Source organism: Camelus dromedarius, chromosome 33 (genome assembly GCF_036321535.1).
Source record: "Camelus dromedarius isolate mCamDro1 chromosome 33, mCamDro1.pat, whole genome shotgun sequence".
Taxonomy (NCBI): domain Eukaryota; kingdom Metazoa; phylum Chordata; class Mammalia; order Artiodactyla; family Camelidae; genus Camelus; species Camelus dromedarius.
Genome location: NC_087468.1, coordinates 15,286,571 through 15,311,205, shown reverse-complemented (window position 1 = coordinate 15,311,205; position 24,635 = coordinate 15,286,571). Strand labels below are relative to the sequence as shown.

The 24,635-nt window shown below is 50.5% G+C and overlaps 1 protein-coding gene and 1 long non-coding RNA gene across 2 annotated transcripts in view; one reads left to right on the top strand and one right to left on the bottom strand.

The window, feature by feature from the left end:
• The window catches only part of TCF7L1 (transcription factor 7 like 1), a 144,540-nt gene extending 120,581 nt beyond the window's left edge, over positions 1 to 23,959 (top strand). Inside the window, exons 4-12 of the mRNA XM_031440981.2 lie at positions 6,602 to 6,685; positions 17,079 to 17,211; positions 18,057 to 18,159; positions 18,432 to 18,515; positions 19,364 to 19,507; positions 20,177 to 20,336; positions 20,425 to 20,532; positions 21,289 to 21,364; positions 22,551 to 23,959. Of these exons, the coding sequence (XP_031296841.2) occupies positions 6,602 to 6,685; positions 17,079 to 17,211; positions 18,057 to 18,159; positions 18,432 to 18,515; positions 19,364 to 19,507; positions 20,177 to 20,336; positions 20,425 to 20,532; positions 21,289 to 21,364; positions 22,551 to 22,984 (1,326 nt within the window). The 3' untranslated portion in view covers positions 22,985 to 23,959. The remainder of the gene's footprint in view (positions 1 to 6,601; positions 6,686 to 17,078; positions 17,212 to 18,056; positions 18,160 to 18,431; positions 18,516 to 19,363; positions 19,508 to 20,176; positions 20,337 to 20,424; positions 20,533 to 21,288; positions 21,365 to 22,550) is intronic.
• LOC135319866 (uncharacterized) lies at positions 20,631 to 21,316 on the bottom strand. Its single transcript, XR_010378843.1, has 2 exons — positions 21,263 to 21,316; positions 20,631 to 21,008 (listed from the first exon to the last, which is right to left on the bottom strand). It is a non-coding gene; the product is annotated as an uncharacterized LOC135319866 (long non-coding RNA).
• Positions 23,960 to 24,635: the final 676 nt, after the last annotated feature.

Here is a 24,635-nt window from a genome sequence, read left to right as displayed (position 1 = left end):
GGAGCTGGGGCTTACGAGGTTGGCAGCTCGCGGAAGCTCGAGTTGGGCAGGGTCTGGACGCATCATGAAATGTGGCTTCTGGGCGAGGGACTGGGGCTGCAGACGTGACCATTGAGGAGTTTCCAGTCCAAAGGACAGACAGAATTTGCAAATGGCTGCCAACAGCAGCATGCTGAGTGCCAGAGGGGAGGTGACTGACTCTCGTGGGCACCTGGAGAAGGCTCGTGTGGGCAGAGGACCTTGATGCTGGGTTTTGAAGAAGAGGATAGAGATTCCCATGCGTAAAGGACACAGCAGGCTGGGGACCAGCTGAGCAATACGGCACTTTCAGAGTCTATCAAGAACTTTAGTGTGGCTGGCTTGGTGGGGGGGGAAGAGTTGGGTGCGGGAACCCTGACGGTTGAAACCAGAAGGATAGTTGGCTCTAGATTGCTGGTGAGTGTCCCCTGACCCAGCAACCGACCAGGGAAGGCATTTCAGCAGGGACGGGATCTAATGGGTTGATTTTTAGACATCTAAACTCTTGTAGACTCTAGGAAACCATTGCAGTCATCCCGATAAATGATTTCGTCCCAGCTGTGGCGGAGTGGAGAGTAACGAAGAAATGATAGAGTGTTCACATTTTTCATTTATAGTATGACTCTTGATGTTTAAAAAATCACCTTTAAAAGGAGATGGAGAACGTTTGCACAGTGTCCTTGTCACTGTGTGGTGGCTGGTCTTCTGCCTGCAGGATCGGGTTTCTAGCCTGCGCTCCTGGGTGGCTGAGCCGTACCATCTCCTGGAAGGGAGGCCTGGGAAGGGCTCTTCTCTGTTAAAGGGGCCCCACCTCTGGCGTCCCAGAGTCTCCGTTCACCACTGGGGACCAGAAGGGCAAGAAAGACTGGTCACCTAAACTGGTAAGCTGCTTCTATGAAGCACAAACACCACAAGACAGGAAAGCCAGAGAAAGGAGCCCTTTCTTTCTGCACCAGGCTGTGCCTCCCGCCCAGAAGCAGCAGAAGGGATTCTGTGGAGTGCTGTGTTCTCACCTGCGAAGCTTCTGGAGAGAACTTGCTTCTTGGCTCCCAGCTGTAGGGCGCCCCCCTCTGGGGACACTGCGATTGGTTGTGTAACAGGAAGCTTTTTTGCTTCCTCTCTTGCTGGGCTTAAAGGGTCTTCTGTGAGAACGTGTGACTGGGGAGAATGTGGGCGTTCCCAAGAGTCCCGTGGAGTCCTGTCCACGCCAAAGCAAGCTTGGAACAGGAGGGCCTGGCTGGGGGAGGGGGCGCCCCGACCTCCTGGGAGGCGGAGGGTTAATCTCCGTAGCTCATTGGCAGTGGTGCCTCTGCACAGGGCATGCTGGGATTTCCTCCCAGCTGTTTTACATCATGAAGATTTGTATGTTGGGGAAATTCCAGGGCACAGCTGCAGTTAATCTGCTGCAGGCTCCAAGCTAAGCAGGATTCGGTGGGCCCCGGGCTCCGCCTCCCCGCAGGAAGGGAGCTCTGGCGCTCTGGGGGAGAGACCCTTCAGAGGGACCCTTCCCTGGGCCAGGCTGAGCGGAAACAGCCCACCTGGCCGAGTGACTCCCTCCCCCACCAAGGAGGGTGCTGGGGAGGGGCCCAAGATGCAGAAAGGGGCCTTAAACGGCAGCAGCACCCCTTGTAAGTAATAAGGCCAACATAACAGGGATGCAACATTTGATATAGACGTCACCCCAAAAAGAAAGCTTGCTCACTCTGACTTAGGGATGAGTGCAAATCTTAAAACACGCGTGGCTAGCATTCCACGACGTGGTACAAGCACGGACACGCCATCACACACCCGGCGAGCACAAGAGCGCGTCCGTGTAAGAAAACCCGTTACTGTGTCTACATTTCGTGACTGAGTCAAGTACGAGAAACCACAAGGCTGTTCTGATAGATTCTAAGAATTCGGCAACTACCCCAGTGATGACGATTTACAAAGAGGAACAGAACCCTCCTTCCTTAACAAGGTAAAGGCAGGGTCCAAGGCACAGCCTCACTCTATTTAACTGTGAACCACAATAGCAGAATTGCCCCAAGTGGGTTCCACGGAACCCCCCCAACAAAGAGTTCCCCAGATTCAGTAAGGTTGGGAAATTGCCTATCTGGCCTGTCTCCGAGAGTCACCGCATGCAGCAGCAGGTTCAGTAGTGTTTGCACATCGTGGGTTAGCAGTAGTCACCATTTGAGTTTGGTTTTGTCTTTCTGAGTTTGGAATAGTGGAAGGGAGCGCTTGTCCCATAAGTGGTGGCTGTGGCTGTTGCGTGGCCGTCGGTGTGCTGCCGGCACACAGGCCCCACGCGGTCCATTCCGATGACCATCCCCCAGGAGGGAGGTGGCTGGACCAGCTTCTCTGTGTGCTGAAGTCTGGCCATGATACACTGGTCAGGAGCCAGTGTGGCCAGTTGGATGGAGCCTCGCCTGGGCTTGGAGAAAGCAGCAGTTTTCATTTGCCCACATGCCATTACTGTGCAGAAGTTTAGGCTCAGCCATACATCTCTTAATCCCCAAGAACACGCTCCCCACCAATGAGTGATTAGCCCCATGGGACTGGCCTCACAAGAGAATTACAGCCAGGAAAGATTTATTTCCACTCAACGCTGGGCCGAGCCTGACCTGGGAATTCAGAACTGCACAGCCACCTCCAAATTTCTGGTGATGAGGTTGGGCAGGGTGACAGGGGGTGTTGCTGGCTCCCTCTGCCCCAGGTCGTGGTTCTGAGAAGCTTAGCTGTCCCTTTAGAACACTCTTTTCCTCCGAATTCCAGAGGCATCCCCTGGCTAAGCTGCAGGGGCTTTGACTCTTCCCCCACCCTCACCCCCACCACTTGTTTCAAAATTTTTTTTAAAAAGAGGCAGAAAAGTGGAAAGGGGAGAGTGACAGTCTTCCTTTTCCCTCCCTCCTGGAATGAAGCCCCCTCTGAACACCCACGTGTCACCACCCCCTAACCCCCATGATGGGTTGGAAGATGCAGGCTATTTCCAGAACCACCTCTCCACGCTTGTGTGACTTACCCGGAAGGAGCCAGACTCCGTGGTGGCCAGGGCTGAAGATTTTCACCCACCCTTCAAGCTCCCGGGTTTCAGTGAAAGTCAGTGAATGAGAGTGGATTCCAAGGAGAGCAGAGGCCAGTGCGGTTCCTCCCACAGAAGCCCAGACATCCTGGTAGCAGGTGAAACGCTAACCACACGACAGGCAGTCATGAATAGTGGCTACTGCCGACAGCCCTTACTGTGCGTGTGTGTGTGTTTCTAAGTATGTTTGTACCTTGATCGCCTCAGGACCAAAGCAGATGGATGACCCTCATGCATCTCATAGTGTAATGGGTACAAGCTCCTCAACCACGGAGCAGTGGTTCTCAGGAAGGGGGCGGTTTTATCCCTCCAGGAGACATTTGGTAAAGTCTGGGGGCCTTTTGGTTATCACAACTGGGCAGGAGAGTGAGGGCTATTGGCATTTAGTAGGTAGAAGCTAGGAATGCTGCTAAACATCCCAAAATACACAGGACGTCCCCACAACAAAGAATTATCTGGCCCATAAATGCTGGAGAGCGTGTGGAGAAGGGAACCCTCCTGCACTGCTGGTGGGAATGTAAAATTGGTGCAGCCACTATGGAGAACAGCATGGAGGTCCCTTAAAAAACTAAAAATGGACTTACCATGCGATCCAGCAATCCCACTCCTGGGCATATATCGGGAGGAAACTCTCAACAAGAGACATGCACCCCAGTGTTCACAGCAGCACTGTTTTCAATAGCCGAGACATGGACGCAACCTAAATGTCCATCGACAGATGACTGGATAAAGAAGTTGTGGGGTGTGTGTGTGTGTGTGTGTGTATATGTGTGTATATATATAAATGGAGTACTACTCAGCCATAAAAAAGAAAGAAATAATACCATTTGCAGCAACATGCATCAACCTACAGATTCTCATTCTAAGTGTAGTAAAGCCAGAAAGAAAAAAGACAAATACCATATAATATCACTTATATGTGGAATCTTTAAAAAAAATGACACAAATGAACTTATTTACAAAACAGAAAAAGACTCACAGATGTAGGAAACGAACTTATGGTTACCAGGGGGGACAGGGGAGGGTGGAAAGATAAACTGGAAGTTCGGGATGTGCAGTTCCTGACCACTATGTATAAAATAGATCAACAACGAGGTCCTACTGTGCACAGCACAGGGAACTATCCTCTGTATCTTGTAGTAACCTGTAATGCAAAAGAACATGAAAAAGAAACAGACTTATCCAGACCCAAATATCAGTAGTGCCAGGGCGGAGAAGCCCTGTGCTGGAGTCCTGCGAGCCTGCTGTTCCTAACAACCTGGGGGTCGGCTGTGTATTCTTAAAGAGCCAAGCTCCACACTGTCCCAAACTAGGATTCAGGTAGATTCCTTTGGGTCACCCCAACATTGACCCAAGAACACCCCTGGTAAGCAAGAAGAGTCGAGTGTGTTCGGCATGGGTCTTTGTAACTCTAAAGAGGGAATCAGATGCGGGTAGAGTTGATGGATTTTAGGAACCCTTATTGTGTTTCATGTTGGGGGGTGTAAATTTGGGCCAGTTCTCTTTGGCACTGGTTATTTGTGACTGCAGAGAAGCAACTTCCACTCGCGTGGACGCTCCGGCCACCTCCAGGGCCCCCCAGGAGAACGCTGCTGTGTGTGTATATTCATTCAGCTTCCGGGTGGCCAGCCCCGAGTGAGGCAGAAAAGGAGAGAGAAAAAGCCATCAGAGCAAAGAAAAGGCTGCGGGTGGGGGTGGGGTGGGGGGTGGCGTGGAATGTTCAGGAAGGCGATGCTATGAAAAGCTTTCTGACTCATATTGTGGTGAAGAGTGGGGTGTGAAGGCAGGAGGCCTCAGCTCCAGCTCCTCATAGAGTGGGCAGGTCATTTACCCTGAATCTACCTCCACTAGCGCCTCTGAAAATTGGGACGGTCACTCCAACTTGCCGTGGCAGCATTGCGCTGAAGCTTAAACTGGGTTTAACAATACCAGTGTTTGTCCAGTGCTGTTAACCTACCACAGGCGTTTAAATCCCAGTCAATTCATCTAGGAAGTGTGGGCTCTGGGAAGGGAAATGGATGAGTAGGAGGGTGAAGGAAGGAAGCAGAGTCAGCAGAGGACGGGGACAGAGGTGACACTCAGTTGGGGGGGAGGGGCAGGGTACCGGGGGCCCGGAGTGGAACTGTCCTTGTTCAAGGGCCCCCTCGAAGGCCCGCTGTCTTTCCCACCTCCCAGGCCTCCCACAGCCGGGCCAGCTTACCCCATCCCGCTGCTCTCTGTGCCCCTCGCTGGCCCTTGGGAGGTGTGCCCTCTGGTTACTATTCCTGCCTGTGGACACCTTTTTGAAAGCCCAGCTCCTGCCCTCTCAGTCAATTTTTGTGGCTGATGAAGAGCAAAGGGGCACCGCCCACCTTCCTTTTCTGATCCTGTGCACAGACCTCAAGGCCAAATCATGATTTCCACCACCCTTACCGCCCCCCCATCCCCACCCAAATTGAATGACCAGAGCAAGAGATTATTCAAAGACTTCTTTCTGTCTCCCTGTGAAATTCTTCCTGGAGCCACCACTTCCTCTGAGAGCGTTAATTTTCAGAGGAGCCTCAAAAATTCTGCAAAGAGGCTGCATCTCTGGTCTGCTGCCCCAGAAGCACCGTGTCAGTGCTGACAGAGCCGACACGGTGTGTTTTGCTCCTGGCAAAGACTCGTGGTTCACTTACGAAAATAAAAGCTGCTGTTTTTCAAGTGTCTTCCACCTGCAAAGCACTGTGTTCAATCCTTGATGTTGTCCCCAATCCTTCCAACAACCTGTAGAGTTAGTGATAAGAGTCTTGCTTTATGGATGAAGAAACGGAGACTCGGAGTTGTTAAGACACTTATCCAGGGTCACACAGCCTACCTTGGCAGAGTGAGGACCCGAACCCATGAGCGCTCGACCCCCAGGCGCAGGCGGCTCACCCGGGGCCTCTCACTGTCTCTCCACCCACTCTCTCCCAGCCTTTTGCCCGAAACTGGTTTGGGTTTTCTGCAGCAATACATGGGAGAGGGCAGGTACCAGATAATTTTTTTCAAGGTTTGAGAAACACTGTCACGAAGTAAAGATCCACAGCCTTGAATATGGACAGGTATTGCCCATGACCCTGCAAGTGTCAAGCAGGTGGTTTTTATTCATTCACTCACTAGAAATTTCTGGAGAGGCTGTTGCCTGGGGGCGGGCGCTGTGTGTGAAGCTATAAGAGATGTCAGTGAACAGGCGGGGTCACCATATGGGAGTCCTGGATCCCTGGATGAGCCCCGCTTGTAACGCAACCAGAGCAGGGGGACTTGGCCCTCCCCAGCAGGGTCTTTGAACACTTTGATCGGCTCTGCTGTCATGTGTGTCCCCAAAGTGACGAAGGGGCTGGTGGCGGTAGAGGTCATAGATGCACGCTCTACCCTGTTCTGATCACTTGGGCGTTGACCCCATAAGGACCATGCAGTTAAAACGAACTGCGTGTTCCCACCTGCGGAGCACCCCCCTGCGCACTTGGGGTGTCGCGAGGCCTCCTCTCACCGGCCGCTTTGTTTTCTGTCCCCGTGCAGTACCTGCAGATGAAATGGCCCCTCCTCGATGTCCCCGCCAGTGCCACAGTCAAGGACACCAGATCGCCGTCCCCCGCACACTTGGTAAGTCTGTTTCGCCTGAAGGCGCCGCAGCGGCACCCTCGCCGGCCTCGTCCCATGTCATGCCTCCCCTCACCTTCCCAGAGGCCTAGCGGTGTTGCCGCAGGCGTGTGAGCTGTACGGCCTGGAGTGAGGCATGCAGCTGCTGCCTGTGCACGGCCCACCACTGCCACCTCAGCACACACCGCCCAGGATGCTGTGGGTGGGAGATGCCAGCCCTGACCCTGGCTGGTGACCCTGGTCTTTCCCCGCCGTCCATCCGCCCCGGGCAGCCGTGTTCTCCTTTCTCTCCTTCTCCCTGTTGGAGCTCGCTCAGCATGGCCTCTGCTTCCCCCTCGTAGCTGCAAGGCAGCAGTTGAAGAGGCTCTTCTGTACAGGATGTTACAGGAGTGGATTAATTAAAACACGTGCAAACAGAAACCCCAACGGGCAACATGCCGCCAAGGAAGGTCTGGAGGGTCCTGGGAAGAGGGGCAGTGGGATCTGACAGGTCTCCTCGCCTCCGGGGCTTACAATGGACTGAAATTGGACTGAAATTGATATGACAGGAGACGTGCCCGGGACCCCGCGTTCCTCCATCCTGGACTTTTCTTAGGAGCTTGGGGCCAGCTCCCCACAAGTGCGCATCCCACCAGCTAACTGGTATTGTCCTTTGCGCAGTGGGTCTCAGAACCAAAGAGGGTGCTGCCAGAAGGAACCCCAGCTGGCGTGACCTATCCATCTCACAGACAGGGAGCTCCTGGGAGACCTGATGCTTCTTAAACATTATGGAAAATTACGGTGGTTCCCTTCACACACATTCCCCTTTCCACCACACTGGGTTGTTTGAAAGCAAATCCCAGACATTATTTCCTCTCATTTCAGGACATTTTAAGATATCCAATAGTCCTTTTCAATACAAGTTTAGAGTCTAGGTGAGGAGAAGGAAGTTCTGCGCAGATAAGTAATGGCGCAGTGAGCCTGCAGGATTTCCAGTCATGAGAGCAGCTTACGGTGACAGAGCCGTCGATGGTTGTCAAAGCAATGCCACGTGTAGTTCTCAGGTGACCGGCACAGCCATCTGCTGGGGAGACAGGTGGGGACTGAGTGAGCAGCAGGGCCAGCCATCCAGTGCAGGCTGCCCTGAGGGGTTCTGTGGTGAGCATCCTGTTGAACAAGCACCCCAGGGGGCAGGCGGGGGCGGTACCTCTGGCCCTCCCGACTCCAGAATGGCCCTGGATGGCCGGGTGCGAGGCGCTGGTGCCCTCTAGTGGTCAGTCACGGTGGAGGACTTGGCCACCCTGCCACAAAGCTGGCTTGTCCCCTCCCAGCACAGCTGTCTCTCTTTAACTGTTTCAAGTCTTTGCTTGCCCCCCACCCATCCTGTAGCGTCCCCTAGCCCACCCCAGCAGACCCTGCATCTCTTCTTGCTTCCTTCCACGTACTGTCTCTCTACGTATCATCCAAAATCTCCATCTACATTTCGAGGAAGTGAGTTCCCTTTAAAACTAGCACATATACTCTGAGTTTCCCATCCTTCCTGTTGCACAGAGCCATCCATCTCTGAAAAAACAAATAAAAAGACTTCGTCCCGCCCTCCTCCTCCTGTGATACATTACCCTATTTCCCTTCCAACATTCCCCACCCAATTTCACACGACTAGAACTTCCACCCACCCATCCCTGAATCATTTATTCTTCCAGTTCATTCGCCATCTAATACCTGAGCCCAGTCATTTGCCCTACTTCTTCTCAACCCTCTGGTTCTTAGAATTCTCCTTTCCTTGGCTGTGGGAGACCGTATTAATATACATTATCAAGTTCTTCTTTTCCTCAAATAAATCAGCTACTCATCCTCATTTATGATCTCAGTGGAAATGACATAAAACATACACAAAAGCCCTGAGCTGTCCACAAGGTTCTGTGCCCATAGCTCCCACTGCCAAGCAAACCCCCAGCTGTTGCAGGTGTGTGTGGTGTGGATGCTGGCCCAGCACCGTGATGGAGCAGGGACTCCTTGTTTGTCCGAGAGTGGAGGAGCAGGAACAGTGGATACACTACATTGTAGAAAGCACAATGGATGCTTGTCTAGTAAGTTGTACATTATCATACTCTGTACTGTAGTTTAATGGAAAAGCAGACACTGGCCTCAGAAGCTTTAAGAACATTTATGGGAGAAAACGTTAAGTAACTTGAGATTCTGTACACCATCTTCAATTTTTGAGTCAGAGCTTCTCATTCTGACTTCTGAGAGAAATAACACGTATTGTGGGAGCCAAACCTCAGATGCCTGGTGAGGATGCTCCGCGTGCGGGAGGTTGCGTCTTACAGCGGGTTTCAGCCCCAGCTCCACCTCTTCCCACTTATGCGGCTTCAGGAGATGGCGTCGTCTCTCCTTGCCTCAGTTTCCTCACCTATAAAACGGGAATTAGAAGAGGACTTGGCCTCCGAGTTGTGAGAAAACGGGCCCGTGCATTGTGATGCGTCTAGAACAGTGCTCACTTGCCCAAAGTGAGCCTCCGTAACTGTTAGCTTGCTCCAACCTTCCCGCCATCACCACCCCTAGCACTGCTATCATTATTAAGAGACGGAAAGAACAATTAAAGTACTGTTTAATCAGCAGGCGAAGAGGTGATGAGGGCCTGATTTAGGTGCCAGGTCAAACAGGCGCATTGCAAAGTAATAGAGATAATGAGCTATAAAATCTGGCATCTAATCTGCCCAGGATATGATTTAAATGGTCTGGGGCAGGGCTGTTTGTTTTTCAAGCACCCCAGGAGATTCTAAGGGGCAGCCAGAGCTGAGAATCACTGCCCTCATTGCAAATCAGAGGCAGAAGCGAGGGAGCCAGGGACCATCCCGGTTTCCTAGATGCCGGGTTCTCTAGGCTGGAGGCAGGAGCAGGTAAGCAGGTGACTGGAAGTAGTCAGAGGTTTGGACACTGGCTTTTTTCTTAGAAAAATGGAAACACTTGATTATGAAATTCCTTTTGGGCATCATGAGCAAACTATTTTAAGATGAGGTTTGCCCTGGGAGAAGGGCAAATGAAGGAAACAGCCTGCATGCTTGCAGAGACGTGAGTCATGTCGAAGCTGCCTGTCAGGGAAATGTGTATAAACAAGCCGTAACTGGGCCGGGGCGGGGATGGAGTTAAGTGTTATTACCGCTTGGATTTTTATGCCTTCAAAACAAGCTCTAAAAAGTAAGTAGCAGTGATGTTTCTCATGTCGGTATCTGTAGTGTCTGATCACTGCACGGAGTCTGCGATTCAGATGCCTCCCCCTGGCGCCTGTCATTCCCCACATCCACCCCCTGGAAGGCTGTGCCCAACCACACAAAACAAATACATGTACTTCCAGAGTTTAACTGGCTTGAAGATAGGAATCTCATCTGTTTTGTTCACCTTTGTTTATTTCACACCTGTCAGAGTGCCCGGCCCAGAACAGGCTCAAAGGAGCATTTGTGAATGGATGGAGAATCAGTGATCTGGGGATCCGCTTCTGAGCCCCTCTCTGCCCCCGAGTCAAGTTCCTCTCCTCATTCAGGAGCTTTAATTAAATGAAATCATTTTTTGAAATCAGAAAAGAAATGCGTGTGTGTAGAACGCTTGGGAAAATGCCAAAGCACACAGAAGAAACCCTGTACTCCCACAGCCGCCAAACGTTTTGTTGCGTAGCATTTTGGTCTCATTTCTGTGTGTGTCCCCCAGTAACTTGCTTTCTAGGTGATGGCTGAAGTGCTTCCTTTGATCAGGTGAACACCCTGTTTTAGCCTTAAGCTTTGGGCTGCACTCGGAGCTTCGTGTCCAAACCAGGGCCTGGAAACCCTCCTAGAGGGTGGCGGTCTCACCGCTGCGGCTTTGAGCTGAGAAGCCTGACTTTCCCAACATGCCAGTTCCCGAGTAAAAACATTCATAGAGGTTTCCATTTTTAAATGGTAGTTTCTCCATCTTTCCACCAGTGGTCCCGTGTAGACCCCAAAACCCATTACGCAGTCTGTGGCTGCTCTGTCCCGACTTCCAGTACTGGTTCCAATTCTTATTACACAGTATTCACTTTGTATTTGGATGTGAGTTTAAACTTCTAGAAAAATTGCAAGACTGATACAAGGAACTCCCATATACCCTTTATCCAGATTCAGAAAATTTGCCCCAGTCTTTGTCTCTCTCTCTCTCACTGTATGTGTGTATATACACACACGTATATATGAGGGTTTTTTTTTTAACAATTTGTCAGTAAGTTGGAGACATTGTGACCCTATACCCCTAAATGCTTTAGATGTATTTCTTATATTTTTTTTCTTTTTTTAATGGAAGTGCTGGGGATTGAACCTAGGACTTCATGCATACTAAGCATGCGCTCTACCACTGAGCTGTACCCTCCCCTCCAGATGTATTTCTTAAGATCAAAGGTAATATCTTACAATGACTGCAGTACAGGTATCAAAATCAATTATTATCTAAATCCACATATATGTTCAAATTTTGGTAATTGTCCCAGTAATGTCTGTTAAGCGGGGTGTGTTTCCTTGGCCCAGAGTGCAACCCAGGATCACACGTTACATTTAGTTGTCATGTCCTTTAGTCTCCTTCAGTCTCACGGACTTCCTCAGCCTTTGTCTTTTCCTGACCGTGACATCTTTGGCAAAGTACAGACCAGCTGTTTTGTAGAATGTCCCTCAGTTTGGGTTTGTCCGAGGTTTCCTCGTGACTGGATTCGGGTTGTGTGTTTTTGGCAAGGACACCACCACACTGATGGGTCCCTCTCCCCGCATCACGTCGGGGGACAGGCCTGCGATGTCCATTTGTCCCAGTGTCGGTGATGCTGGCCTTTGGTCATTTGGTTCAGGGGGTGTCTGACGTGTTTCCTCTGAAGTTACCCCTTCCCTTTGTAAGTAATCAGCACTCTGTAGGGAGAGGCTTTGAAGCTGCGTAAATGCCCTGTTTCTCGTCAAACTTTCGCCCACTCTCCATGGCAGGCAATGACGGTCATGTCATTCATTCATTAGTTTCTGCTACTGAGATTTAGCTTTGGGGAATCCTTCCTCGTATCTCCCAGCTCATTAATCTGAGTTAAGAGCAGAGTGCACATCGTGACAAGTCAAGTCTGTGCATTGAAGACACAGATGGAAAGGATGATGATGGAGAGAGGAGAGAAACTGAAAAACCAGCCCACAGACAGTGTTCCTGAAGAGACCACAGCCAATGGAAAGAAAGACAATGGACAGTAAGAGAGGAGAGTGGAACTGGGCTTTGAAAACAAACACTTGCGTGTGCAGCTTGAAAGAGCTCGCTTGGATTCTACACAGTAAGTGAGAGTTGACATTCACCTAAACATGTCCTGGCAACAATCTGAATTGCGAGGGCTAAAAACATTTTTTTCCTACAAGCATCTAATGCAGGGGCAGGGGCAAGACTGGTGTCAAAGGAACAAAAATAAAAATAATCTCAGGGCTCTCTTTTCTGTCTTTCATGCCAGCAAACAGTAGAAAAGGGGGCATTTTAATAAAGGAAGATATATCCCAAGAGGTTTGTGCCTCGTCCAGTCTGCAAAGACCTCAGAAATGGGCCACTGCTTCCAAGAAGGACCTGGGCATTTTCTCTTGCCGCTGCCCTCTAGAGACCCTGGATTTACCGTGACATCTTTCAGAGCCTACAGCGCCCAGCTTTTTAGGATGACAGAACTGGCAAAGAGCTTACACTTTAAGTGATATTGGTTAGAGAGGGGTGTGCGTGGGCACACACAGAGAGAGACTTGGGTTTTTCCCCCGGCTTTAATTAAGTTCCTATTTGCCCCTGCTTCTGTTCCATGTAAACCCACTGCTGTGAGGGGACTCACATTTTAGGAACAATTTCAGTTTCCTTTTCCCCCCAAGTCCTGCATTTAAGTATAGTCTCTTGAAAACAGTTCTGGGCCCCAAAAGAGAAGGTTTCTTCAGTCAGTAAGCAGTGACTAGAGGATATTTCTTAAATACTTAAAATCAGGTATGCTTAGCGACCCAGTGCAACTCTGAGGATCTTTCCTGGGTAGCCCTTGGCTGCTCAGTGACTGCTTTGAGTGTGATAAGCACAGAGTTTAGGCTTCTCTTTGCCTGAAACCTTACTATCCTTCCTATCTCTGAAGTTGGGATCAGGAGGAGAAGATAGTGAGTGAACACGAGGAGGCAGGGGGCTCAGTGAAGGCCTCAAACCAGCTACTGAGAGAAGCAGCCGGACAGGAGCGGCAGGGCCATGTGGAGGAACGGTTTACAGAGAACTGGCTGGTCTGTCTGGGGTGGAGCTCTGTGATGTTGGCTTTACTTAGAGCTTGGAAGTAAGTCATGAACAGTAAGAGAGAGGATACACTGCTTCCTTGGGACCAGAAGTTTCAAGGAGAACTTTGGTTTGGCCCAACTCTACAAACAGAGTGAAATAGATGAGAGACACTTGAGCTAGGAAGGGGTCGGGTCTGTGTGACTGGATGGAAGGATTCAGGTCCAAAATGGCTCCGAGATGCTCTTCTTTGGGTAAAGCTGGACGCGGCTACTTTGCCAAGGGAACACCTGTGCCCTGGTTTGCGATGCCCTGTGTACCGAACAGTGGGTTATCCGCTGAGAGGTGTTCAGTGGTTCCCAGCATGCCTACCCCTGGCCTGGGCTTATGCTCTGGACATCCTGCCCCCACGGGCAGCTAAGGAGCCAAGAAGCGGGAACTTTTCTTGAGACGCCACCTCCAAGGAGAGCTTTCCCTGGGTCAGCCCCAGGGGCCAGATCTTCCCAGCCTGACCAAGGAAACGTTCACCTTCCTGTCTCTTTCTGTGAACCCGCCACCTTCCCATCCATCTTCTGGACAATGATGCCTCCTAATGGGAACCAGTAATGCCTCACAGAATGTTTAAGTGAGGACACCTGCATTTTCAAATATACCTCACATTTCCCTTCTTTGTGCTTAACTCTGCCACCCGTTCGGTGCTGTTTGCCAGTTTCTGATGAAGCCAAACCCAACAGCACATGACCAGTCATGGTTTCATAACGCTAGTATTTTAAGATGACTATGTGCACGTACCAAACCATCACACAGGACACGTGAAATATATTACAGTCTTACTTGTTGATTATACCTCAACAAAGCCAAAAGAAGTTAATTTTTAAAAGATGGTTCTAAATGATGTAAATAAAAAACAGATGCACAAGAGGCCTGAATGAATGGAGATGTGCCAAATGATGGTAACGACTGGGTTGGGCTGGTGTGATTGTTTTTTCCTAAATGTTTTAAAATATAATTTGTATTTCTTTCTTAGGGAATTTGTGTTTATCATAAGTATATTTTATACTTATTATAAATAAATTTTATATTTATCGTATGCACATTTTTAAGTAGGTAATAATTAAAGTTGGAAAATACAGAAAGGGGAACAAGAAAAACAAAAAGCACCCATAGTTCCACCACTCAGACATACCTACTGTTTACATTTTGGTGTGCTTCTGGTCTTTTTTTTAAATCATAGAGTTTATGTGTTTTTTAAAAATTATAATCATTCTGTATAATTCTTTTGTCACTTACCATTACTTTAGTAATGATTCTATGGCTTTTATGGTACTAAAAATCACCCTTTAGACAAAGCTGTTTCTAAGAAACCTTGATACATCAAGATCCTAGAAATCTGACCCTAAAATAATTTTTTAATACTCTTATTTGTGTATGTGCATGCACGTAGAGACCTCTTCAAAAGCCAGTTAAGAGAACAGGTGAAAACAGTAAGAAGAAAATAGTTTTAGAATTTCTCATGCAACTTCAGATGAGCCCACTGAGGGAGGTGATAGGAAGTTGTACAGTGGGAGGTACCAGCAGGGCTCGGCCAAGTGCCAGTGCCACCTAGTGGTCGTGGTCAATTCTAAGTTCTTTTTTTTAACATTTTTTATTGATTTATAATCATTTTACAATGTTGTGTCAAATTCCAGTGTAGAGCACAAATTTTCAGTTATACATGAACATATATATATTCATTGTCACATTTTTTTCTCTGAGCTACCATAAGATTTTGTGTATATTTCCCCGTGCTATACAGTAGAATCTTGTTTATTCTACAATTTTGAAATCCCGTCTATCCCTTCCCACCCTCCGCCCCCTTGGCAACCACAAGTTTGTATTCTATGTCTATGAGTCTATTTCAGTTTTGTATTTATGCCTTGTTGTTTTGTTTTTGTTTTTGTTTTTGTTTTTTAGATTCCACATATGAGCAATCTCATACGGTATTTTTCTTTCTCTCTCTGGCTTACTTCACTTAGAATGACATTCTCCAGGAACATCCATGTTGCTGCAAATGGCGTTATGTTGTCGGTTTTTGTGGCTGCATAGTATTCCATTGTATAAATATACCACATCTTCTTTATCCAGTCATCTGTTGATGGACATTTAGGCTGTCTCCACGTCTTGGCTATTGTAAATAGTGCTGCTATGAACATTGGGGTGCAGGTGTCATCCTGAAGTAGGGTTCCTTCTGGATATAAGTGCAGGAGTGGGATGACTGGGTCATATGGTAAGTCTATTCCTAGTCTTTTGAGGAATCTCCATACTGTTTTCCATCAATTCTAAGTTCTTAAACATCTGAATTCTTGACCTCACTTCTGCGGGTCTGGTTTCTGGACGCCTGGGCTCTGGACGCCTGGGCTCGTCGCCTGCTCCAATACTCTGCCTCTCATTTCTGCTTAGCCTGCTAAAACGGAGCCAGGCTACCGTCAGCACACGAATACCTAGGAGATGTGCAGACTGTAGCTTGCATGATGAGCACCAAAGGGGCAACTGAGTAAAAGGCAAAAAGGGCTCAGGGAATCAATGCAATTAAACATTCAGCCAGGAAGACAGCAGTTAGGAATTCTGGCCCCTGACATGCCTCCAAAACATTGTTCTTCTTACAAATTTCTTTTTAAATAAATCTCTTCTCCACTTGTAACTCATTTACCTCATTATCCACCCCCCCCCCAAAGTATCTTCAGTCCTTTCTCTGACAGATATGTTGTGATTAGACTGTTGGGAAGGGCGCCAGTGCTGGGAAAACACTATGGAAGGGCTGATATGAATCCATGTCTGCCACTTACTGGCTCTGTGTCCCAGGCTGTCATGTAATCGTCCCAAGCTCAGTTTCCTTGTTCGTCAAATGAAGCTAATCGTAGCTTCTTTGCTAGGTTATAATAAGGATTGTAGCCATTTTTTTAAAATAATAAAAAGCCTTGTTGTTAAGTCAGAATAGGTTAAAACAGTTAAAACATTAATTCAGTTCACTAATTTCTAGGACACGCAGGTTTTCCCCATTTTTAACGTTTGTGAAATCAGGAAGGGTCAATGACCTGCTAGTGTTTTTTGCTTTCTTAACAGTTATATAAAATAATGGCATTCCTTAGGCTCAGGGGTATTTTAAATGAAATGTGGTCGTTAGGTCAGCAGAGCGTTTGAAACACTCCAGGGAGAACTGTTTCAGGTGCTCTTGGTGCTGTCTGCAAAGCCTGAAGGTGACAGCTGGTCACGTGAGGTCTGATGGTGACCGTTCCCTCGCTGCTCTGGTCCCAGTCTCAGACCTGCACCTGGGAGCTGCTGTGTCTGTGAAGCTTATCTGGAGAGCGTGTGTTGGACCTTTCGCTGGGGTTACCCAGAGCACGGTTTACAATTCGGCAGCCCGCAGCACCCCGCAGTATACATGCAGTCAATAGTGGTGGGTCGTTTCTGAAGCAGGTATGTAGGAGGGTGGGTGGAATCCCTCCTCTGATCCTGCTGTTCTTTCCCTGCTGTGTAGACGGCTGCTTTCTTGCAAGTATTCTGTGAGGACTGAACGGGATGCTGCGTGGAAAATACTTGGCACGCACGCGACTCAGTAAACAACCGCAGGTTTTACAGGCAGACCTCGTTCTACCGCACTTCGCTTTACTGCATTTCTCCGATAATTGCATTTTTTTACGGATTGAAGGGTTATGGCAACTCTGTGTCGACCAAGTCTGTCGGCCCCATTTTTCCAACAGCATTTGCTCAGTTTGCATCCCTGTGTCACATTTTGGCAATTCTTACAGTATTTCAAACTTTTTCGTGATTATTACGTTTGTTGTGGTGATCTGTGGTCCCGTGATCTTTGATGATACTATTGCAAAAAGATTACAACGCGCTGAAGGCTCAGGTGATGGTTAGCACCTTTTAACAATAAAGTATTTTTTTAATTAGGGTATGTAGATTGCTTTAGGCAGAATGTCAGTGCACCCTTAACAGACGACAGTGTAGTGTCAATATAACTTTTTTTTAACATAACTTTTATATGCGCTGGGGAGCCAAAAAATTCATGCGATTTGTTCGCGCTACTGCTGTGCCCTGGACCCGAGCCCGCAGTGTCTCCAGGCTCTGCCGGCACTTTCCATCTCCTTGGCAACTGTCCTTAGCCTTTCTCTCTGTCTTCCAGTCGAACAAAGTCCCTGTTGTTCAGCACCCGCATCACATGCACCCGTTGACGCCTCTCATCACCTACAGCAACGACCACTTCTCCCCCGGCTCCCCTCCCGCACACCTGTCCCCAGAGATCGATCCAAAGACAGGTGAGTCGGCTGTGGCCCAGGCCGGGCCTGGGCCAGAGCTCGAGTCGGGGCAGGCTTCCTTCTCCATCTCAGCCCTGGAATCAGGCAGACCTGGGTTCAAACCATGTCTCTGACTCACAAGAGTCTGTAACCTTGCCCACTAACTTTAGCCTTTTCAGTTTTCTCAGCTGTCCCTTACCTGTCCCCTCTACATAGGGTCACTGTGAGGATAAGGAAGAGAAATGAGATAACCTCTGGGGCCTGGTCCCACAGCACACATCTGGTGCTGCTCGGCCGCTGTTTCTCTCACTTTAGGTTCTCAGTGCTTTAGGAGTGGGATGAGCTGGAAGGGAAAAAACATCTCCTTTTTCATTGACTTTGAAGTCCAGGCCAGCTGCAGGCTGAGCCTCCCTAAACCCAGACCTGTGCCCTAAACCGAACATCCTCAAGTACAATCGGTCCAGCCAGGTGCATACGTATAGCTATAAAGCAGTAAGGCTGAGCTGGCTTTTTTTTTTTTTTTTCACTTGCCCAAACTGTCCATCCCAGAGGGAGCCACAGTGTTTATCAAATTCCCATCAAATTGCCATGGCTCAAAGCATTTTCGGAGCCCCTCTTTAGAGAAAGCATAGTTCCTACCAGTTACAGATAATGAGGAGGACAAATGTGGACGGGAGATCCAAAGTCTATTTTTCCATGAACGAGTTTGGGTTTTCTAGCCGACGACTCTGGGGATATCTTTGTCTCTCAGTCCAAGATTGCTGCCTGCCTCTTAAACGACTCCTGTATAAGTAGCTGGGAGTTGCTGGTGTAAGGTGTTCAGGTAGAGCCAGGGAACCATCTGACACATCTCTCTTTGGAAGCAGGAATCCCTCGGCCCCCTCACCCATCTGAGCTGTCTCCGTATTACCCACTGTCTCCCGGAGCTGTCGGACAAATCCCCCATCCCCTCGGCTGGCTCGTCCCACAGTAAGGAAACTTACAGCCTTTCTTAGCCTCCCTCCTTCCCTATGCTGAGCTCTGCCTTCCGGACCTCCAGCCTGCTCTGGGGTCCCACAGGCGCCCTTTCACCAAAGCCGGGGACGGACCTCCCTGCCCTCCCCAGGGCAGCTTCCTCCCAACTCCTACTTCCTGCCTTTTACTTAATCATCCTTTCTTCCCAACCCCCCTCCTTCCCTGTCTTGGATGTTCCCATTTTAGCCAATCTGCTGACCAGATTTCCTTGCTCCTGGTCCCTGTAGGCAAGGACAGCCCATGTACTCCCTTCCTCCTGGTGGCTTCCGGCACCCCTACCCTGCCCTCGCCATGAACGCCTCGATGTCCAGGTGAGTCCTGGGGCTGGGGCTGTGAGCATGAAATGGCAGCATGGGGGATGGTCGTCTATTAGCATCCGTGCCAGTTCTGACCATTACACAGCCTTCTCTGGGCAGGGGCTCACCTTCCCTCCTTCCCTACCTCTCTGATGAGGCACTTCCTTGAGCCCCTGGTGGGGACGGAGACCACAGGCTCAGCTCGGTCGTGCCCACCTCTCTGAGAGAAGAATGGCAAAGCCCTCGCACCCAGCCCTTCTGCACCGAGTCCCCCCGTGGGCTGGGCTTTGTGGCCCTGAGCATTTTGTGTACATCACACTGAAGCCAGAGACTGGGAGAGGATTAACTGTTCCTGAAATGATGTCAGCACAGGGGACAGTGTGGGGCTTCTGTCTCAGGGGCCGATCTACCTGACAATAGCACCTCCAGTGACAAAGGCCATGCATCGCACAGCACAGGCCCTTCCTTCCCCTCTGTGTACCCTGGCTGCTGACCCGCTGCACCTTTTTTTTTTTTTTTTCTAGGAGGGGGAAGTATTAGGTTTGTTTGTTTGTTTGTTTAATGGAGGTACTGGGGGTTGAACCAAAGGACCTCATGCATGCTAAGCACCCCTGAGCTACACCCTCCCACCTCCGCCACACCTTTTTTCTGTTTTTCGTCCTACCTGCTTTCAGCACCAGATAGAAGAAACTTGTGCGTTTGTGGGGGCGGGGAGGCTAGTCGGTGTGTCCCAAACTGGGTTCTGCCGAGGTCAGTGCGTGGCCTTCCATGCCCCCGCTCCGCCCCAGCGGGGGTGTTTACTGGTGGGTGACAGGCCTGCAGCCTGACTCCGTCTGTTGTCTTTGTTTCCACCTGGCACGCAGCCTGGTTTCCAGTCGGTTCTCCCCTCACATGGTGGCTCCGGCCCATCCTGGTCTGCCCACCTCAGGGATCCCCCACCCCGCCATCGTCTCCCCCATCGTGAAGCAGGAACCGGCGCCCCCCAGCCTGAGCCCGGCAGTGAGCGCGTGAGTCCCGGGCAGCTGGGATGGGGGTGAGGGGGAATTCAGCAGGGGGCCTGGCAGCCTCCCTCGGCCACATCCTCTCCCTGGGACTTGTTCCCTTTGACCCTTGGGGTTCCCCTCCTCTGAGACACCGCGCAGCCTTTCCCACGTTAAGGAATGTTTTACGATCAGGATTTTGAGACTGAAAGGGAACCTAAGGGAATGTGTAGCTTCCTCCCCTACCCCCCATATACTTGACAGCTGCAAGGCCCAGAAAGGAACAGTTTCCCAGGGCCGCGTGGCTGACCAGTGGCAGAGCCGAGACCAGCGCTGAGGCCTGTGCTTTGTCTGCTAGGCCGTAAGACGGCAGAAAGCCAGTCAGTGCCTCGTGGCTGAGGAGACCCCCGTCTTGTTTCTGCCTGAAGTGCCCTGCCCCCTTCCTCCTTCCCACCTGGGGCCAGTGCATCCCAGATCTCACCACCCTGTTCTCCTTTGTCAGGAGATTGTCCTTTCCTAGAACGGGGCCTGAGGTCAGTCAGCTGCTGGGAACCGGATGCTCAGGCCCTGAAATCCCGGGGCCACCTGAATCGCATCCAAGCGGCTCATCTCCCTCCCCCTCCCCCCAGCCATCCCCTCCGCCTCCTTGGAAGGTGCCAGCCAACCCACGCTAACCCCAGCCTTGTGACTTCCCAGGAAATCGCCAGTTCCAGTGAAAAAAGAGGAAGAAAAGAAACCCCACGTGAAGAAGCCTCTTAATGCCTTCATGTTGTACATGAAGGAGATGAGGGCCAAGGTGGTGGCCGAGTGCACCCTGAAGGAGAGTGCGGCCATTAACCAGATCCTGGGGAGAAAGGTAAGGTCCATCCTTGCGCTCCGGGCCGCGCGGCTCGGCATCCCCCGCGCTCACCGCTCCCGGCCGTCCCCGGCCCTCTCTCCCGCAGTGGCACAACCTGTCCCGAGAAGAGCAGGCCAAGTACTACGAACTGGCCCGGAAGGAGCGGCAGCTTCACTCGCAGCTCTACCCGACCTGGTCAGCCCGGGACAACTATGTACGTGATGCCCACTCGGACCCCAGGATTGGCTTCTGCCGGAGGAAGAGGGGAGAAGGATGTTGACCCTGTTTGTAGAGGACCCAGGGAGAAATCTGTTTCCCTAGACGGAAGGAAGTCACTTTAATTCTCAGGAGATCAACAAGGTCTTGGTTTTGGTGTCCTGAGGACAGACTTAAATTTGTGCCCGTCCCATTGGAAGCGGACTCAACCTTTCGTTCTGTAATTCAGGGTGCCGTGTGAGCTGTGTGCTAGCTCTGCTGGTCACAGTGTCTCTGGCCAAGGCTTCCCACCCTGGGGCTCAAAGACCAGCGTGCGAGCCGCTGCTGGCACTTCTAACAAACGCCCTGAAACTGGGCAGGTTGTTCAATGTACGTTCTTGCTTGCTTTTCTTCTGTGAAGAGTCTTCATAGCTGTGTTAGATTTTCAGTGAGACTTGGGACCCTGTCCAAGAAGATCAGGAACCCCACACAGTTCTAGGGAGAGAAACAGAAGATAAGCCTGGCGGGCAAGGAAAGAAAGAGGCCTTTCAAGAAAGCCGGGACCCCCGAGCAGGAAGGCGGGACGGAGTGAGGACAGGACGCAGTGAGGGCAGGAGGCAGCCTTCCGGGACGTCTCACTCTGCCTCCCCCTGGGGCCCCACGGGGAGTGCCTGGGGTGGGCAGCTCCCATCTGCCTGCTTCGTAGCTGGGAGTCCCCCGGAAATGCCAGGCATTCTGTCTCTGCTCACCTCTCCCTTTGGCCGTTATCTTCCAGGGTAAGAAAAAGAAGAGGAAGCGAGAAAAGCAGCTGTCGCAGACCCAGTCCCAGCCGCAAGCCCAGGAAGCAGAAGGTAGGTCTTAAGGGGGCGCCGCATCTTGACTTCTCCTTTCCGCCATGCAGCTACACCTGCCAGGGCCCTGCCCTGGTCTCTGATGGACATGGAGACAATGCTGTATGGTACTAACCGCCATTTCCAAGGCCTCCGCCCCAGGCCCACTCGGGTGGGTGTTGCCATCACCCCCTTTTTGGAGATGATCACTTCCAAGGCTCAGAGACGTGAAGGGATTTTCCCAGTCACGCCCCTTGTTGAAGGTGGCGGTGGGACTCAATCCCAGCACTCTCCCACCTGGAAGACGAGGAGCTTTTCAGTGCAGCTGAGTTGCATCTCATTTGAGGGTTAGGTTCTGAAGTCAGTGTGCAAGGTAAAAACTGAATACAGCTGGAAGGATCCTTGAAATTGCCTTAGAAAACCGGCCCGTTAAGAGATTGACGCACCTCCTACCAGTGAATCCAATAGAATCAGATTTTCCTCCAGTGTCTGGGTGGTCGAATACCAGGAATAGTTGGCTGGGGGCCCCTTTGTACCCCGAGTATGTACTGTATCTTTTCACACCAGAATCACCCAGCACAGAGAGGCTCACACGGTGACCCATATTTTGATCACACTTCCCACATCCCAGGACACATACGGAACTGCTGGGTCCATCTGCTTTTTATTCCTCCTCCTTTCCTTTCTTTGTCTCTGTATCCTTCGTGTATTCATCTAAGTCTGGGTACATGTAAGTAAACTTGTGTGATGCAAAGCCCACTGTGTACCATGCTGCTTGGCAGGTGCTACACTGTCTCCAGCAGTACCGTGAACCAAAGATTTTAGCGCAAATTGAGTGGAGATCCAGCCCGAGTGATGAGATTTTAGGCAGAGGAGACGACCTGACAGGCTGAGCTGTCCTCCCTCCAGGCAGACGCTGAATAGGCTTTGGCATTTGGGCCTTGCCCCTTCCCTGTGCTCTCAGTGTCTGGGTCTTGAAAGCCTCAGTCATGATTTCAGATTCTCACTTCCCTCCTGGTAGGCATTCTTTTTTGTGGGCGGTGCAGCAGGGTAATTAAGTTTATTTTTCAACGGACCCAAGACCTTGTGAACGCTAAGCGTTCCTCCTCACACCCTGGATAGCTGGGCCTCTCCTCCAGCCCCCACCTCACCCAACGCCACTAGCTGCTGGCTCTTTCATTTGTTTTTGTTTGTTTTTTTTCCCTAGGTGCTCTGGCCTCCAAAAGCAAGAAGCCATGTGTTCAGTACCTGCCGCCTGAGAAGCCCTGTGACAGCCCCGCCTCCTCCCACGGCAGCATGCTGGACTCCCCGGCCACCCCCTCCGCGGCCCTGGCCTCGCCGGCCGCCCCGGCCGCCACCCACTCGGAGCAAGCGCAGCCCCTCTCCCTCACCACCAAGCCAGAGACCCGGGCCCAGCTGGCGCTCCACTCGGCGGCCTTCCTGTCAGGGAAGGCGGCGGCCACCTCCTCTGGGCAGATGGGCAGCCAGCCCCCACTCCTGTCCCGGCCCCTGCCCCTGGGGTCCATGCCCACAGCTCTGCTGACGTCCCCCCCCTCCTTCCCAGCCACGCTCCATGCCCACCAGGCCCTCCCCGTTCTCCAGGCCCAGCCTCTTTCCTTGGTCACCAAGTCTGCCCACTGAGCTGCCCCCTGACCCATGCAGGCTGTCACGTGACTCATCGAGTAGTAATGATGCAGAAGAAAAAAAACAAAAAGGAAACTTTATTGGTCAATATTTGACCACTCTGGACTGTTCTGTAAAGTGACTGCTTAACGGCAGCACTTTACGTTTTGTAGATGTAACCAGTAGCTGAACTTAAGGCTTTTTTAAAAAACAAAACAAAACAAACAAAAAAAACTTAAAAAAGAGAACTGAAAACTGAAAAGTAGTGTTCCTCTTCCTGTATGTGCAGCGGTGGATGGACCTGGGCAGAAGACGCCTCTCTCTCTACCTCTTGGACTTTCTGCCCTCCTCCCTCTCCTCATCGTCCCCAGTGTGTCCCGGCTTCCCCCACCCAGTCTGCATGTTGGCCAGCGCTGCCATTTCCAGCCCGCCGCCTCTCCATCTCCATCCCATTCCTGGGCATCATTCCCCTTTACCTGGCCCACGTGTCTCTGCTTTGCTGAACTCCATCGGTTCTTGCCTTCATCTTCTTCATCCTCTGCCCAGTGTAAGGCTGTGACCGTGTCAGAAGACACCTTGGCCTGGTTTGTCTCCACCAGCGTCCTTTCCATCAGTGGCCCTAACCCCGCCAGCCTCCAGCTCTCGGCAGGGGAAGAGGTCCTCTGAAATGGTTCTTCCCTGCATTTAAAGGGCCTCAAGGTGCCTGCCACTTCCTCAGTGAAGAAGCCTGTGTTCCATCCCCTCATCAGTCAAGATGTCCCCTCACAGCCCCAGAGTGGCAGAAAGGACCTGGCTCCGAGGTCTGGCTTCTGTCACCTGGGCCAGTGCTAGCACAATCTGCCAAAGCTCTACAGACCCTCCTCCCTCCCCCATCACCTCACAAGCTTCTTCTGTGTGTATTTCTTTTTGTTTTTATGGGGTTTTTTTGGAGCAGTTTAAACTCCCAGTTGTTTATTTTCACAAAAGAAAATAAAATTGCAGTCGCAAGACCTCCTCTGAGTATTTTAGTCCTTTTGTTGAATTAAGCCCCCTTCCTCACACCGAGCCCGGGGTGAGGGTTTTGCAGACACACAGAAGATTACTGCTAATTGGAGGGGGATATAAATCTTGCCTGATTCAACTAGAAAAATCCAGCCGAGCTTCCAGTCTCGAATGTGCACAGACCAGTCTGCATCGATAACTGAGATCCAGAGAGAGGGGTCTTTTTATTTCCATTTGTCCTGTAATTACCAAGAAGGGTGTCCTTGGATTGCTTTGCATGTATCTTGCCCCACAGCTAATTTTTCATTGTTGTTACAGCCGTATTGAGATAGAATTCACATAACACAATTCACCCATTTAAAGTGTACAGTTTGATGGTTTTGAGTATGTTCAAAGTTGTGTACCCATCATCACAGTCGATTTCAGAACATGTTCAAAATTCTCAAAAAGAAACCCTATACTCTTTAATACCCTCCACTTCCTCCTTCTCACCCCACTCCCACCCCAGCCCAGCCCAGCCCTTGGCAAACATGAATCTCCTTTCTGTCTCTGGATGTGTCTTTTCTGGCTATTTCATTTAAATGGAATCATACATACAGTATGGTCCTTTCTCACTGACTTCTTTCAGCATAATACTTTCAAGATTCATCCATGTTGTATGTAACAGCACTTCATTTGTTTTTTTTTT